Source organism: Pygocentrus nattereri, chromosome 2 (assembly GCF_015220715.1).
Source record: "Pygocentrus nattereri isolate fPygNat1 chromosome 2, fPygNat1.pri, whole genome shotgun sequence".
NCBI lineage: Eukaryota > Metazoa > Chordata > Actinopteri > Characiformes > Serrasalmidae > Pygocentrus > Pygocentrus nattereri.
Genome location: NC_051212.1, coordinates 51,053,914 through 51,070,388, shown reverse-complemented (window position 1 = coordinate 51,070,388; position 16,475 = coordinate 51,053,914). Strand labels below are relative to the sequence as shown.

The following is a 16,475-nucleotide window of genomic DNA, read 5'->3' as shown; positions in this document are numbered from 1 at the left end:
AAAAAATGGAAAACTTGTACAGTTGTCTAACACAGTACTGTGTATGGTAGGTGATGGCTATTGAGCATATCACTGTTGTCGGAAGAAAACCTCACATCTCATTTTTCAGTTTTTGATATAATTTGAAAATGCCTGTTGCTCTTTACATTGTGTGTAAATTTCATTAAGAACGGACCAAAAGAAATGGCCTAAAATGGTTTGGAAAAACGTCTGGTTCCATTGACTTACATTGAAAGTAAAGTAGGTTTTTTCCTTCTCCTGTAAAGTCACCGATTTGGAGATACAAGGTTTCCTCCCGACAACAGTGATGCATATAAGGTGCACCTGGCAAATGTTTATGTAGACCTGTTGCTCAGAATCAACATAGATCTACACAGTTCCTACCCAGTGGGTGCTCTCCAAATATGAATATACTGCCAGTTGCAATAATGGTCCCTTTGGATATAATTATTGCCTTGCTTGGCTGTTGCTGTTCCTATAGAAACCCCTGCCGGTAGAACCCAACCCAGGCAAAAACAGGCCGCTCCCCAAAGTGCCCTCCATGGCACCATACAGAACTGTGTGTCTTAGAGAAAGCTGGATGCTGCGCTACTCCGCTTAATTTGGTGCTGTAGCCCATCCAGGGCCGACTGGGGTCAGGCAGGAATGCTTCTGAGCCCGTCCCCTCGAGGATCCTTTAGCGTCCCCGTTCACATCAGCCTGCACAATGTTCGGCGGCGGCGAACACGGTAAGGGTGGAGTCGCACCCTCATTATTCTGTCTGGCTTCGCTCTTGTGGAGGGATATCAATAATTCCCTTTATTGTAATTCACTTTAAGGATATGGATTTAATTTGAGAGCAGAAGTTGTTGTTATCGTCAGATGTAGGATGGTGTTGACCTGAAATGTGATGAACTTCAGTTTTATTACATACAGGTTTTGTCTGACTTAACTGTCCTCAATGAGGTACGATTTCTATTTCATTCTTAGCATTTCATATTGCCTTTGTAGACGTGTAGTTTTGTTTTGAAAGGTTTCATTTTTGATTTTGAACTTTTTTTAAGGTAGAACAAACTTTCAGCTTAAGTCAGTGCTGCAATTTTTCTGACAATTTGAAAGTGTGTTAGTATGTTGCCATAAATGGATTATGAACATTAAAGTTACTGAGTAAAAGCCACTAAGAAAGAAATGAAAGGTTTCAGAAGACCTAGCTTGTCATATTTGCATATTTGTATATATTGCTGGTTGTACACTAGAGCTTTAATGAGGAACCTTGAGTGCAGCCCAAAAATTATTTGGCCAATGCTAAGCTGACCTGAACTGCAATATGAAGTCTTGAGTTTGAGCCCAATTCAAACCACATCATCAAGTTCTGAGTCTGAACCTGATCCGACCCACATCATCAAGTTTTTAGTCTGAACCCAACACAAAGAACATCATCTTGTTCTGAGTTTAAGCCCTGAACCACATCACCAAGTTTTGAGACTGAACTTGATCCAAACTACATTATAAGATTTTTACTCTGAACCCGACTCAAAGCAAATCATCAAGTTTTGAGTCTGAACTCAATTTGAACCATATTATTAAGTTTTGTGTCTGAAACCTACGTTTTGAATCTGAACCAGAATCAAACCACATCATCCAGTTTTAAGTCTGAACATGAATCGAACCACATCATCCAGTTTTGAGTCTGAACCCGAATCTATCCACATCATCCAGTTTTGAGTCTGAACTCGAATCAAACCACATCATCATGTTTTGAGTCTGAACCCGAATCAAACCACATCATCATGTTTTGAGACTGAACTCAATTCAAACAATATCATCCAAATTTGAGTCTGAACTCAGTTCAAACCACATCAAGTTTTGAGTCTGAACCCAATTCAAACCACATTATCAAGTTTTGAGTCTACACTCAATTTAAACCACATAACAAAGTTTTGAGTCTGCACTCAATTCAAATCACATTACAAAGTTTTGAGTCTGAACCCGATTCAAGTCACATCACAAAGTTTTGAGTCTGAACCCAATTGAAAACACATCACAGAGTTTTGAATCTCAACTTGATTTGAGACCACATCATTATATTTTCAGCCTGAACCCAATGCAAACAACGTCAACTTTGAGTCTGAACCCGACCTCAACCACATTATCAAGTTCTGAGTCTAAACCCGATTCAAACCACATCATCCGGTTTTGATTCTAAGCTCGACCTGAACCACATCGTCAAGTTCTAAATCTGAACAAATTTTAAGTCTGAACCCGACCCAACCAGCCCATCATCACCCAAAGCACAAAATAAAACCTGATGTTTCTAATGTCTAACCAGTACCGGTTACAGAACAGGTACAAGACAAGATTATCATTAAATCAAAGACATACAAAAAAACTATGCAGCATAAAAAGTATTGAACAAGAAATATAAAGCATATTTTTGGCCAAACCAGATTTTGGCTGCACTGCACTATCCTGTATCGATTGTGAGTGCAGACCTTGTGGATCGTGGTGCTAAATTCTATCAGCAACCTGAGCAGGTGACTCCAGCCTGCCTACATTACAAAATATTTTGAGGTAATCACAGTAGAAAAGAAGAAAAACTAAAGCTAAATTTACCCATTTGTACACCTTTAGGGTTACTACTGTCTTGATCTATGTGTAGATGATGTTGGTCCCTCCAGCACTTCTATGTGAGCTGTGTTCCTCAGGGAGCTGCTGCAGTACCCTGCTGCGGCGCAGGGGTCTCAGTGGAGAAGGTGCAGAGCTGGAGAGAAGGCTAAGGCCCAAGCTCCTGTCTCCAGTGTCGGGGAGGAGAGGGCCTTGTTGCTGGGATTCACCATGGTGGCCTTCTCTATCCTCATGTACTTCGTGGTGGGAATCGTTATTGTGAAGCCATGTTTGAACAGGTATGAGAAAGAACTCTTTGCCCAGCAAGCCAGTGCTGGTGTTCTGTTGTTGTCTTAGAATTTGTAGGGAAATCAGTAGTAGGGCAAAGGACTTTCAGTGGCACTTTATCTGAAGGCTTCATAGGAATATCATAACACATGCATAAGAATTGATTTACATATTTATAAGGCAACACAGTATTTATGAGTAGCTTAGGCCAGTAACAGCAAGATGACATAAGCTTTTATTGCACTGACATAAGTATCATTTCATGTAATGGAACTTATAAGGGAGAGTCCTAGATAAGAACATCATGAAACAGGCATAAGGTGTTTATAAGTTCTCCCGTACTGTTCCATAAATACATCATTCAAAGCTTGTGCGTGTGTTATGAAGTCTGTATTTCTCCAAATGCAGACTAATTAGACTAATTTGACTAATTAGATCCTGTTTACACCTGGTTATTTCATACAAATTTCAAGCAACCTGATCAGATTCTGATTGATCAGAAAGCTGTCACTGATTGGTCAGAAAGCTGGCGCTGATTGATCAGAAGGCTGTCTCTGATTGGTCAGAAAGCTGTTGCTGACTGATCAGAAGGCTGTCTCTGATTGGTCAGAAAGCTGGCGCTGATTGATCAGAAGGCTGTCTCTGATTGGTCAGAAAGCTGTTGCTGACTAATCAGAAGGTTGACCCTAATTGATCAGAAGTTCTGTCTCTGATTGCTCAGAAAGCTGTCCTTGATTGGTCAGAAGGTTGTCCCTAATTGATCAGAAGGCTGTCCCTGATGGGTCAGAAGGCTCTCTGTGATTGGTCAGAAGGCTGTCCGTGATTGGTCAGAAGGCTGTCCCTAATTGATCAGCAGGCTGTCTTGATTGATCATAAAGCTGTTGCTGAATGGTCAAAAGGTTGTCTCTGATTGTTCAGAAGGCCATTACTGGTCAGAAGGCTGTCTCTAATTGCTTTCAGAGCTGTTTATGATCTGTAATCCTGAATGTAGCCTGCCTTGATGATGATATGTAGCCATAGTAAAGTATCCCCATAAAAAGTGAGACAGAAAATCCCGGATTAGACTGGGCGAAACAAAGTTAGCTTGTAAAGTAAGGCAGGCTCTATTTGTGGTCACCAGGCTGCTAGCTTATGCTGCTTTTGCTGTGCAGTGACTGGGGGGAGGCCACCGACTGCTCAGTGATCCAGGCTGAGCTTCTGAATGATTCAGATGACTGGAGATGCTTGAGCAGCAACCCGTGCCTGCAGGTCTTTGTGAACATCACAGCATCTGGGAGAAGAGCACTTCTACATTTTGATGAAGTATCGGTGAACCTGAGCCCAGAGGTACTGCTGTCAACTCCTTACCCATTAATAATACTACGGGCTGTTAATACTACTCCCACTCTGTGTCACGGTTTTGAGGCTTTTTTCATTCATTTTTTCAAAAACATGGAAAATAGTGCTTCTGGATGATTTTACATCACAGGTCTGTTGTTTACAATCCAACAAGTCTGTGGGGCCCAAATGGTGCCAATTCTTTTGGCCTAGAAGTAGTTTTTAAGGACTCAGACCCTAGAACCACTTATAACCGCTTGTGCCCAATGCTAACACACTCAAAAACTCATTCTTCACTTGAACTTTACTGAATTATGGAGAGGATTTCCGCGCAATGTAATGATTTCTTGACATCAAAGCAACTTAATCTGGCTAATAAAGGCTTAACATAACAAATTTCCAACTCATTACGTTCAATGAGCTGATTTACTCATGTAATTGAATCAATGTTAGCCCAATTTAACTCACTAGAGCTGGTTTAAACGTGGTCCCTGTAGAGCCCAGGCAGTTTAGAACCACACTCAGCAATAGAGTATAACGTCACTGTTGCGGCAAAACCTTGTATCTCCGACATGCTGACTTTTCAAGAGGACAAAATGTTCTTAACTTTGAATGGAAGCTTATATAAGAAGTCGTTTTGAATCATTTCATCATGAAATGTCAGCACAATGTATAATAACAATTTCAACAAATTGAAACATTTTTTAAGAATAACAAGGCTAGGCAATTAACCAAAATATAAAATGTAGGCTTACCCCCAAGAGTGGATAGCATAGGGGGTAAAGACAACACAGAAATGGTATGTAAAACAAGGTAAAAGACACACCCAATATGCAAATCGATAGAGGGTGGAATGATGTAAGATGCATCCTGTTTCAAGGGCAACAGAATCAATTCATATGCGTCTTATGAAGGCAGGTGAAAATTGCAAAAGACATGGAAAAACACAATTAATTCATAATTCATTTTACTCGACCTGACATTTAACGTGGAACCATTGTGTTCTTTCAATGCTAATACTTTCAGTACATAGTAAAAATGGTTCAATTTAATGAACATATACGTACAAGAAACATAAAATTTAATTTCTTAACACATGCAAGAGCCTGTTGTATGTTTTTGAGTGTATCATCTGTTTTCCCTTACAGTGTTTTTACGCCCCTAAAAGCCAGCAGAACAAGTCCGAGCGGATAGAAGAGGCCCAGACGATCCGAAAGTACTTGTTGAACAGGAGCGGGGAGGCCATAAGTTGCCACCCCAGCATGGGGAGACACTCTGAAGAGGCCATTGTGAAGAGGAGATACACCCTACGCCTGGCACTGCAGTGCCTGTTGTGGCCCAGCCTCATGCTGTTCGGAGGAGGCCTGCTGGTGGGCCTGGTCATGCTCACCCAGTTCCTGGCTCATATCTGCACTGAAATCACTGCCAGAGAGGGAGGGGAGGGGAGCCAGACCACGCTGGCCCAAGGCAAACTCTACCAGCTGCTGAGATGCAGGCCAAGGAGTCCCAGCACGGAGCAGGACCCGAACAGATAACATACATCTATTAAAATACGATACTACCACCGCCATGTGCTGGCAAGGAGACTCTACATGGCACAGCAAACTATAAATATAAAAGATAATGGTTTCAAGCCATGACAGACACAAGAAAACACAGGAAAATGTGTCAGGATCATGCAGTGGTTTGTTCTTTAAAAGAGGGGTTGCAGAAAAAGTAGAAATGAGGTCTGTGGGAGTTTGTTCAAATGTTATACGTGGCAAGTTCCAACAGTTACCCCTATCGCAGGGGAGCCTGTTGTAGTAAACAGCTCTATATATTTAGTTGCTACAAAGCTTGCAGTTGCAATAGGGCAAGAGAATTTGAGTTCTGCAGGGTCTTTGTCAAACGGCCCTTAAGTTAAAGATGTGGTCAGAAATGTTTAAGTCAGATCACAGTTTTAATAATAAATAAACAAATAAAATAATGATGTGGACCACCAACATTCAACCATGGAGACATGGAAACACACTATATTGCCGAAAGTATTCGCTCGTCTGCCTTCACATGCATATGAATTGAGTGACATCCCTTTCTTAATCCATAGGGTTTAATATGATGTCGGCCCACCCTTTGCAGCTACAACAGCTTCAACTCTTCTGGGAAGGCTTTCCACAAGGGTTAGGAGTGTGTTTATGGGAATTTTTGACCGTTCTTCCAGAAGCGCATTTGCGAGGTCAGACACTGATGTAGGACGAGACAATTATTCTGCATTGCACATTTCATTCTACACTACGCAGCTGCCATAGCAAAGTAGGTAACTAAATGTCCATACCAATGAACTAGTGCTTCTTTCAACCTAACCTGGGAGTGGGAAGTCAGAGCTTTAAAAATTATGCAATTTTTCAGACCTCCATGCATCCAAATAGCAAGGTGGATGCTTCCAGTAGAGATCTGCATTCACGCAGCGCCAAACACATGGGGCTAATTTTCAGTGTCATGCATGGGAGCAGGTGGTTAACCAGTGCAGTGCGGGTAGGTAGAGAAATCCCAAAAGTTAATAAACAGCCTACATAAAACAACAGTAACTTATTAACAGAACATAAATAGTATCTAACCCCACTGAGCACACAAACAAGACAGACAGTAAGAGGGCCTCAACTGTGGATGCACTTAAAGAAGGTGATGCCCTTAATGAAGGTGAACATGTGACAATAAAGCCGAATAAAGGCAGGTCTTTCGTTTTCAAACATGGCATGGATGGAAGCGTGACTGCAGGTGGGGCCAGCTGCTGTGTCTAAAGGTTGAACACTGTTAGAATGACATTCAAAACTAGAAAAGTGGGACTTGATTAGCGAGTGTGTTTATAGGCACTTAATAATGTGATCATAATCGAATTTTGGCAGTTGTCTGATTGTTCAAGTGGTCGTGTAAACAGCATACTCGGATTTCTTAAATCAGATTAAGGCCTAGAAAAAGAGAGTTGGATTTGAGCTCAGTCGTCAGGTTTTTCAGTGCGTGTGAACCCTTACTCTGATTTCTTTCGTTCTTCTCAGTCTGTGAATATGAGAGCACGAAACTTATAATGTAAAACAAGCATAAAACATATAAAGTTAAATGGTTTAATAATATGCTTCTAACACCTGCCCAGCTTTCCGAGCCAGAATTTCCAGTCGAGTTTGTGTTTTCTTTGTTCTTTCCCAGTCAGGGGTAGGTTTACAAGCTGTAGTTGAAAGCAGCACGGTGATTAGTAGCCCACCTGATACTAACCAATCAGGAGAGACGCCAACAACATTAGTTTCTATGTTAGCTGATGTTGGCTAGCTAGTTTGCGGTATAAATGTCTATAATTCTATAGATATTGATATATTGATGCTGATTACAACTCACTGAGCAGCAATCAGGCATTCTAGCTTAGGGAACATGTTGCCATGTGTTCTGGTGTGCGTTAGTAGGCATTACAGCAACCATATGCTATTCAGTCATACAAACCTAATGAAACATGCCTACTTGTGTCATACTCCAGTCTTGAAAGTGAGATTTTCTGGTGTAAAGACTGAAACACCCCCTTCTAATGATGTATTTTGGAGGTGGGAGGTGTTTTAAAAAACTACAAATGCTTTTGGATGGATTTTTTACTGGCTAACATTACTAGCTACATAATGAAAAATGTGTTTATATAGTATTTATATATTATTATCGTAGCAGGGGAGTGATTCCCAATGGCTGTATGAGGTATTTGAGTAATGCATGCTGGGATTTGTAGTGCAAGAACACTGAAACACAAAAAGGCTGCAAAATCATGAATTCTCTAAAACTGATGACAAATACATGAAATGCCTATTTAACAACGGAAAAATTGTTTGATATTATAATGCATAGCTTATAACTGGTGACTGGATACTGATTGTCTCATAGGCAGAGCATAGTTAACGCTGAGGTTGTCTCCAGTAGCTCCCATTTAGCACTTGTGCCAATGAACTTTCCCAGACGTCCACCAGCTTGTGTGGTCACAACAGCTGCTCTAGTGTCTTGTTCTCTCCAGCTATGCTGTTAGAATCCAGCTAATGCATGGCAGACAGAGAGCCATAAACTGTAATGGGATTCTCAGGGTCTTTCAGCGAAAGGTCTTGCTTTAGTCCAGGCCCTGCAAGTCACTTGGGCATTTTGCTGATGTGTTCACACAGTATGGAGAGGTACTGCGTGAGCTTGACCATGAAGATAATGAGGCTTCCTCCAGCCAGCATGCAGGAAGGCCAGAACAGGGAGTGGAAGATGGCGCTGGAGTCGTACAGTCGGCTCAGGAGGACACTGCCCTGCTGCTCCGCCGGGTCGTAATAACATCTGACCTGCTGCTGCGCTTTCAGCTTCTCCGAGATGTTCACCACCACGGCCTGCACGGCCGCATGGTCCTTCTGACATTTTGGGACATAGAAGCACTATAGAGAAAAACAGAAGTGGACCGCACCAGTCAAAGGTTTGGACAAATGTAGAAATACTGATGTGGTGTGAATTTATTTCTATGTATTTTGTAATTTATTATAGAATTTATTTTTAAAAATGTAAATAAGCCACCTTCAGACACCAAACATGTCTTGGCTAATCAATTATATCTGGTGTAAAATTGCGTTTTCCTCTATTTTTCACCAACATTTATATTCCTTTATGTAACGTTTCCTAAAAGAAGCTGAAGCCATTCGTAAAGTCTGACCTCAGAGCTGATGTCCTGTGACTCCTCGTTGTAGGACAGAAGCCCTATGCGGCCTGTGGCGTTGATGCTGACGTAGACCTGCAGGCAGGGGTATCTGGAGTTCCTCCAGCACTCTGGACCACAGCTGTATGAGCAGTTGACCTCCATGGTCAGGGAGGAGTTCAGTATAGTGCAGATGCTCTCCTCTGTCCACACGCTGGATCGCCCATGGTTCATCAAGGAGAAAATAAACTGTCAAGCAAATCTGTGTTGCAAACTATTGACACAGGTGCAGGTTGCATCTACATACAACTTTATTATAGTGGTACAATGAATGATTATTAATAGGTAAATAGTATACATTAACCACTTTATAATTCATTACAATTAGCTACTCAATTATTTAACCTCTTAAATTTCGGGCCCATTATATACTATGGCTTATTATTCAGTAACTGCAGCCAGCAAACTGGCTGAGCTATTCTTAGCTTATAGTGGTGTGTGATAAAACTTTGGGCCTGCCGATGGGCCCTGGCTGTTTAACAGGACAACTGATTAAAACACATGGCACATGATTAAGATGCTGGTTATTGGGGCCTATTATTATGTAGCATTACCACATTTTTGGCCTTTCTACAATAAACATGTACAGTTGAAGTTTGCAAAAGACATTATCATATATTTTAGCAGCTCAACTCAAAACGATAGTAGCTGATTACACAGCCTTTCTTGAGTTGAAGAGGTGACATTACTCAAACGCCTTAGTTGAGGCAAAAGTCCTCTTAATTTTTTTGTTTTCTGTCTCAGGTAAATAAAATGAACTTGTATTTTATACTCCACCACTAGCCAGGACTCTCTCCATCACCCAGTCCTGCTAGATGTTTTTCCTCTTGGGTACATACTTCAATCAATCAATCAATCAATCAATCAACCTTTATTTTAACGGAAGTATATTGAGGGCAACCCTCATTTTCAATGTAGCCGAGCATTTACAAAAACAGGGATTGACATGACAAAGAAAATAATATCTATATTTAATTATTTTAAATTAAAAGTAAATTTAAAAATAACAGAGAAAAAAAGATAAAAATAATAATAAAAATACAACTTGAGGTTGAATTGATAAGAGATGAAGATCAGAAGAAGATAAGAGATTAATAAAATAAAAATATAATAATAATAATAATAATAATTAAAATAAGTTAACGGTAATAAAGAACTAAGAGAAGAACTAAAACAAGAAATAGAAGTTAAGAATAAATAAGGTTAAATAAAACAGGTACAGGCTGTCTGAAGGTGGTTAGATATTAAAAGTTTAAAATGACTGAGTGACACCAGTGAGCTGAGTTTTAGTGTTTCCTGTAGTGAATTCCAGCTGGTGCTGTGACTAAAAGTAGACTTTCCCAGTTCAGTAAAAACTCTTGGTACCTGGCAGCTGATCCAATTACTAGAGCGAGTCTGATAATTACTGTTATTTGTATTCATCACTGAAGTCATGTATTCTGGCAAATGACCGGAGAGTGTCTTATAAATAAAAATCAACCAGTGTGTTTCCCCTCGTACCGTTAAAGAGGGCCACCCAACTTTCGCATACAGCTCCCAGTGGTGAGTTCTGTACGCATCTCCAGTAATGAACCTCAGTGCAGAGCGATACACTTGGTCCAGTAATTTGAGAGAGCTGGAGGGAGCATATTTATAGATAACGTCACCATAGTCCAGCACTGATAGTAAAGATGCTTCAACTAATCTTTTTCTGGCGTGCATGGGGAAACAGGACTTATGTCTATAAAAATAACCCAGCTTCTGTCTGCATTTACTGACTAGTTTATCTACGTGTGGTTTAAAACCGAGTTTATCGTCCAGCCATATGCCAAGGTATTTATATTCTGTGACTCTCTCAATACTGGATCCTGCCAGGGTAGTAATATTTACAGTACTAAAATCTAAAAGTATTAAGAGATCTGGAAAACAGCATGAACTTAGTTTTCATGCCATTTAAAACTAGTTTGTGCTTATATAACGCCACCTGCAGAGCATTAAATGAGCTCTGTAATTTTCTTGTTGCTGCATGAATAGAATTAGCTGAGCAATATAAAATCGTGTCATCTGCATAAAGGTGAATTTTGCAGTCTGAGGTCGAAGCAGAGGCAGCAATATCATTGATGTATATATTAAATAAAACTGGACCCAAAATGGAACCTTGTGGTACGCCTTTAGATACATATACCAAATCTGATTTATAATTATTCAATGCCATGCATTGATTTCTGTCAGTGAGGTAGTTTTGGGTCCAGTCCAACGCAGTTGCATCAAAGCCAATCTTTTCCAAATTCCGTGAAAGAAGAGTGTGATCAACTGTGTCCAATGCTTTAGTTAAGTCAATAAAAACAGCTGCACAATGTTTCTTCTTGTCCATGTCCGAATAAAGATCATTTAAAACCAGTGTCGTGGCAGAGATAGTGCTGTGACCTTCTCTGAAACCAGACTGATATTTAGATAAAACAGAATTTTCGTGAAGAAGTTATTTCAATTGCTGGTTTACTAGAGATTCTGACATTTTTGCTAAACACGACAGTTTTGAGATTGGCCTATAATTATTCAGACCTGTTATCTCACCACCTTTATGCAGAGGAATTACATGAGCTGTTTTCCAGACACTGGGAATTCTGCAAGATATAACTGAAAAATTAAAAATGTATAAAATGTATTCTAAAATAAATAATAATAATAATAATAATAATTGGGTTATCAATGTAGTCTTGGGGGTTTATAGTAATTTGAGATGGCTTAATGTGGATACGATTATCACGATTAATAAAATCATTAAGATTATGTGGATTATTGGCATTTCTTGTAAAAATGCTGGTCCTAGGTCTTCTACTACTAATGACTACTTGTATAATTGAACTTGCATTGTAGGTCTTGAGTAGTCATTTAAAATTAAAACCAGAGTAAAACATATTGTGTCCTAAAATCTGTGCACCCAGCCTATTGGGATGAATCCCATCAGATCTATAGAAGGAAGGGCGATTCCAGAAGAGGTTAAAATTGTCTATAAAAGTCAAGCCTTGGGAGAGGCAGGTATTCTGAAGCCAGGTGTGAAGGTTTAAAAGTCTACTAAAATGACCTGAGCCTCTTCCTAGTGAAGAAATTGGTCCAGAAATAAAAACAGCCTAACCAGTAGAAGAGCTCGCTTTACTGTATCTACTTAAATACCACAGAGCAAATTCTGATTGGAAAATTATCCATTGGGCGTTTCAAGAAGATTCCAACCAACACAAAAAATGAAATGAGAATATTACTACAATGCGTCTTAGTTTAAATACAACAAGTGGGGTGATTATATTAAATAAAAATGACCTAAAAATCACAGCCATGTACTTTTGAGCTCCCGTAAATAATTAGAACTTCTCTGAAGGCCTAAAATGCCTTGAGTGTTTCCGAGTGGTCTAAACTTGCACTTAAAACTTTGGCCTAAGAGCTGTATGAGGTGGTGCTGATGAAGGTTGACCAGGTCTCGTTCTTGCTACCTGTCAGTGTAGGAGCGCAGCATCGTGATGCAGAGCATGAAGTACATCATGATGGAGCAGAAGACCATACTGAGGCCCAGCAGAATGGCTCTATCTTCTCCAGCCTTCAGTGCTGTCTCCGTACGCCTCTTTTCCATCAGCTCATAGCCTCGGAACCTCTGATAGATGCTCCTACAGAAAAAAATAATGTGAGAAAAAAGACAGAAACCACTTCATGCGAAACAATCCAATGAATTCATTAACTGTCAGAAGTTGCAGATGACGTCAGCAATATGAAAAATGTGGGGTAATTTCATATGAATCTCACTCTTCAGTAATTAATGTACTTTAAATTCAGCAGGAACTATGATGACTAACCATTTATCAAACAAGGGGTAAAAAATTTATGATTAACAAATGTTTACATGCACCGAGTACCCGGAATAATAATCACAAAGGTGATTTTCAGAGCAAAAAAATTTTTTTAATTAAAAAAAAAATTTTTTTACATGGTATTCTGTATTGAAAACACATTCCTGTATAAAAATGATGAAGCATTTACAAACTCCAATTTGGCACAATAACTCCATTAATAACTATTCATTTTAGACTTGCTCAACAGCGCCCTCTAGTGCCTTGCCAACATAGAAGACTTTACTGAATGGCAAATCTCCACATTAGAAATTCTCTGGCGTAGCCAAAAGCAGACTTCAGAAAATGCTGATTGAACACCTCTTAACCAAATCTAAACCTTTGATTTTAGGACACATATGGAATTACTATGGTCCAAAATACTGACCTCAACAACACACAATTGGCTCAAAGGCATTCACGAGGACAAACGGTCCACAAAGAAACTTTGACCAAGGTAAATGTGGTAAATAGGATGATGTGATATTTACGGTTCGACCTTTTTTAACATTAAATTTGACTAAAGTTGTATATAACAACTTGGGAGCATTTGGCCTTCACCATTTCTATTTGCATTGGTTGTTTAAAACCATTCAAGTATGAACCTAGATGAAACTGTCTTTTAAATAGTAATTTACAATATAATATAATGTAATAGAACATAACACAATAAATAACAATAAGAAAAACATACGTTTAACCAGATTTGTCCAAACTTTTGACCGCCACTGTACATGTGATCATTCAGTGCAAACTACCTTTTCTCATTAGCAGCCCCAGCCACTTTTCTCCCTGTTACAAAGAACATCTTTCCTGATGTTCCGCACTCAGCGGGGCTTCGAAGAGAGCTCCGGAAAGACCTGCAGGGAAACAGTCACTAAAGTAAATCTGAGCCACACATCTTCCTTACCACTGACCCCCAGGCTCATCTCATTGTCAGATAATGTAACAAAGACCATGGTGACCCCACAGACGGTCTACTGTAATGGAATTACCAACAAACAACCTAGAAATAATGTGGTTAAAAATATGTATATATTCACCTTGAGGAAAAAATAAGCTCTAATATTAATATTTCAGTGAGATTCTAATGCTGCATGTGGTGTCATGTCTTTGGGAAGCGTTATAACCCACATCATGCTAACAAGCTAACACCTGTGCTATAAAAGAGTTAGCAAACGTTCACAGAACTTCACTGAAAGAAAAATTTCAGTGAAAAAATAAAAGTCTGAACACTTTTTCTCTTTTTCCCGAATGAGGTTAATCAGCCAAGACGTGCAAGTGCGCTTACTTCAGTTTTGCACTGGCTAATGTAGCTAGCAAGTAAAGGAAGCTTATGAACAGCAATTAGCATCACGCTAAACAGGCATAAATCATCACACAGCTGTTTCAAACTGTCACGTTGTTAAATAATCTCACAAAGACTTGCTTATATGGCATACTGTCATCTTTTAACATGGACAAAACTACAGATAAACCTGGAAAAAACAGCTTACAACACTTTTAGTTCTGTGCTAGTATAAGGCAATTTATGCTAGTCTAGGTGGTCAGTATGGTCATGGTGGTTAACAGTATCTACACTGGTTTATAGTCTAGTGCTGGTCTGGTGCTGGTTTAGGTGGTCAGTATGGTCATGCTGGTTAACAGTATCTACACTGGTTTATAGTCTAGTGCTGCTCTGGCGCTTGTTTAGGTGGTCATTATGGTCATGGTGGTTAACAGTATCTACACTGGTTTATAGTCTAGTGCTGCTCTGGCGCTGGTTTAGGTGGTCATTATGGTCATGGTGGTTAACAGTATCTACACTGGTTTATAGTCTAGTGCTGCTCTGGTGCTTGTTTAGGTGGTCAGTATGGTCATGCTGGTTAACAGTATCTACACTGGTTTATAGTCTAGTGCTGCTCTGGTGCTGGTTTAGGTGGTCAGTATGGTCATGATGGTTAACAGTATCTACACTGGTTTATAGTCTAGTGGTGCTCTGGTGCTGGTTTAGGTGGTCAGTATGGTCATGCTGGTTAACAGTATCTACACTGGTTTATAGTCTAGTGCTGCTCTGGCGCTTGTTTAGGTGGTCATTATGGTCATGGTGGTTAACAGTATCTACACTGGTTTATAGTCTAGTGCTGCTCTGGTGCTGGTTTAGGTGGTCAGTATGGTCATGATGGTTAACAGTATCTACACTGGCTTATAGTCTAGTGCTGCTCTGGTGCTGGTTTAGGTGGTCAGTATGGTCATGCTGGTTAACAGTATCTACACTGGTTTATAGTCTAGTGCTGGTCTGGTGCTGGTTTAGCTGGTATGGTCATACGGATTGACCAGCATACCTGCATCCAAGGCGCAACATATCACTGTTGTCAGGAACAAAACCTTGTATCTCCACTTTTGTCGTTTTTCAGTTTCTGTCATTATTTGAAAATGCCTGTTGTCTTTTACATTGTGTGTAAATTTAATCATGAATGGACCAACAGAAATGACTCAGAATCATTTGGAAAGACGTCTGGTTCCATTGACTTACAATAAAAATAAGGAAGGTTTTTGCCTTCTCCTGTAAAGTTGCTATTTTGGAGCTACGAGATTTTGTTCTGACAACAGCGATATGCTGGTTTTGCTGGTGAACAGTTATGCTAGCCTATGCTGTTTTTTGCAGGGGCTACAGCTGTTATTAGCTTTGTTTGTCCATTTCGTCCAATAAAGAAGCAAATTCAGGCACCAGACATGTCTCAGCTGATTCAGTATATGGGGTAGTTTGGAAAATTTCTTCATTTCATTTTTTTTCTTTGCTAAACTATTCCTCTCAGACCCATCTCAAACGTGTCCATTAGTTTGCTAGCATGTTGGAACACCACACAGTGATATATGTTTCCTTTCTTTCTGCCAAAGTTTGATTAGGAATGACTGATGTTCTCCTATATGAGTTATAAGGTCCCTTTTTTTGCTGGTATCATTACAATTCATGCTAATGACAGTCCCATAAGGCAAAGTCGCTGCGCCAGGTTTGGATACCCTCCAAGAACGCCGTACATTTCCAGCCTATCACTCCAGCCACTCTGTCTTTGTAGTGTTAATCCTTCAATATCTGTCCACGCTGTAGCTGTAAATTAGGATCTAAACTCACTAACAGGGTGCTTTTCAAAACAAGCTCATTAATATTTATCTTACAAACCACTTGGAATTAATAAAGCTCACTCTCTGGGATGTCCAGTCATTTTACAAAGTTACCGACGAGCAAAGCATGCCCTTCCAGTTCCAGCATGCAGCCTGACCATTTGTTCAATTCATTCACTCTGACCACATCTATTTTTAGAAGTTCTTTAACTGAACACTGGGTTCATGATTAGAAGTATAAAGAGCACATTAAAGATCCATCCACAGAGCAGCCAGTGGTACTAAGGGTTTCACTACCTGCTCAACTAAACTCGTCAGCAGAAAGAGAGCAATAAAGTGGCGTACCTCTGGTGCATCGTAGCTCAGCCGTTTCAAATAAAACGCAAACTTTTATGAGGCAGACCTCATTAATAAAGAAATGCATAAGTTCATAAGTTCTCCTTTAACGCTCACGCTCCAGTACGAGCACGATCTGAGCAGAGTGCTCAAACACCGAGGCGTCCAGTCGCCAACTCCGAGCAAACAACTCATTGCAAAAACACAAAGAATTCTTTATCCGACTGGACAGCATGATGGATATGGTCATATTCCAG

The 16,475-nt window shown here is 39.9% G+C and overlaps 2 protein-coding genes across 2 annotated transcripts; one reads left to right on the top strand and one right to left on the bottom strand.

Annotated features, from left to right (window-relative positions):
• The first annotated feature begins 645 nt into the window (after positions 1-645).
• LOC108437530 (calcium-activated potassium channel subunit beta-3) lies at positions 646-5,893 on the top strand. Its single transcript, XM_017714682.1, has 4 exons — positions 646-728; positions 2,685-2,882; positions 4,023-4,197; positions 5,337-5,893. Exons 1-4 carry the CDS (start codon positions 646-648, stop codon positions 5,721-5,723), a joined length of 843 nt encoding a protein of 280 aa, XP_017570171.1. The 3' UTR covers positions 5,724-5,893.
• A 2,423-nt stretch (positions 5,894-8,316) lies between these two features.
• kcnmb2 (potassium large conductance calcium-activated channel, subfamily M, beta member 2) lies at positions 8,317-13,588 on the bottom strand. Its single transcript, XM_017714636.2, has 4 exons — positions 13,536-13,588; positions 12,388-12,558; positions 8,879-9,074; positions 8,317-8,606 (listed from the first exon to the last, which is right to left on the bottom strand). Exons 1-4 carry the CDS (start codon positions 13,583-13,585, stop codon positions 8,322-8,324), a joined length of 702 nt encoding a protein of 233 aa, XP_017570125.1. The 5' UTR covers positions 13,586-13,588; the 3' UTR covers positions 8,317-8,321.
• Between the last annotated feature and the right edge of the window lie 2,887 nt (positions 13,589-16,475).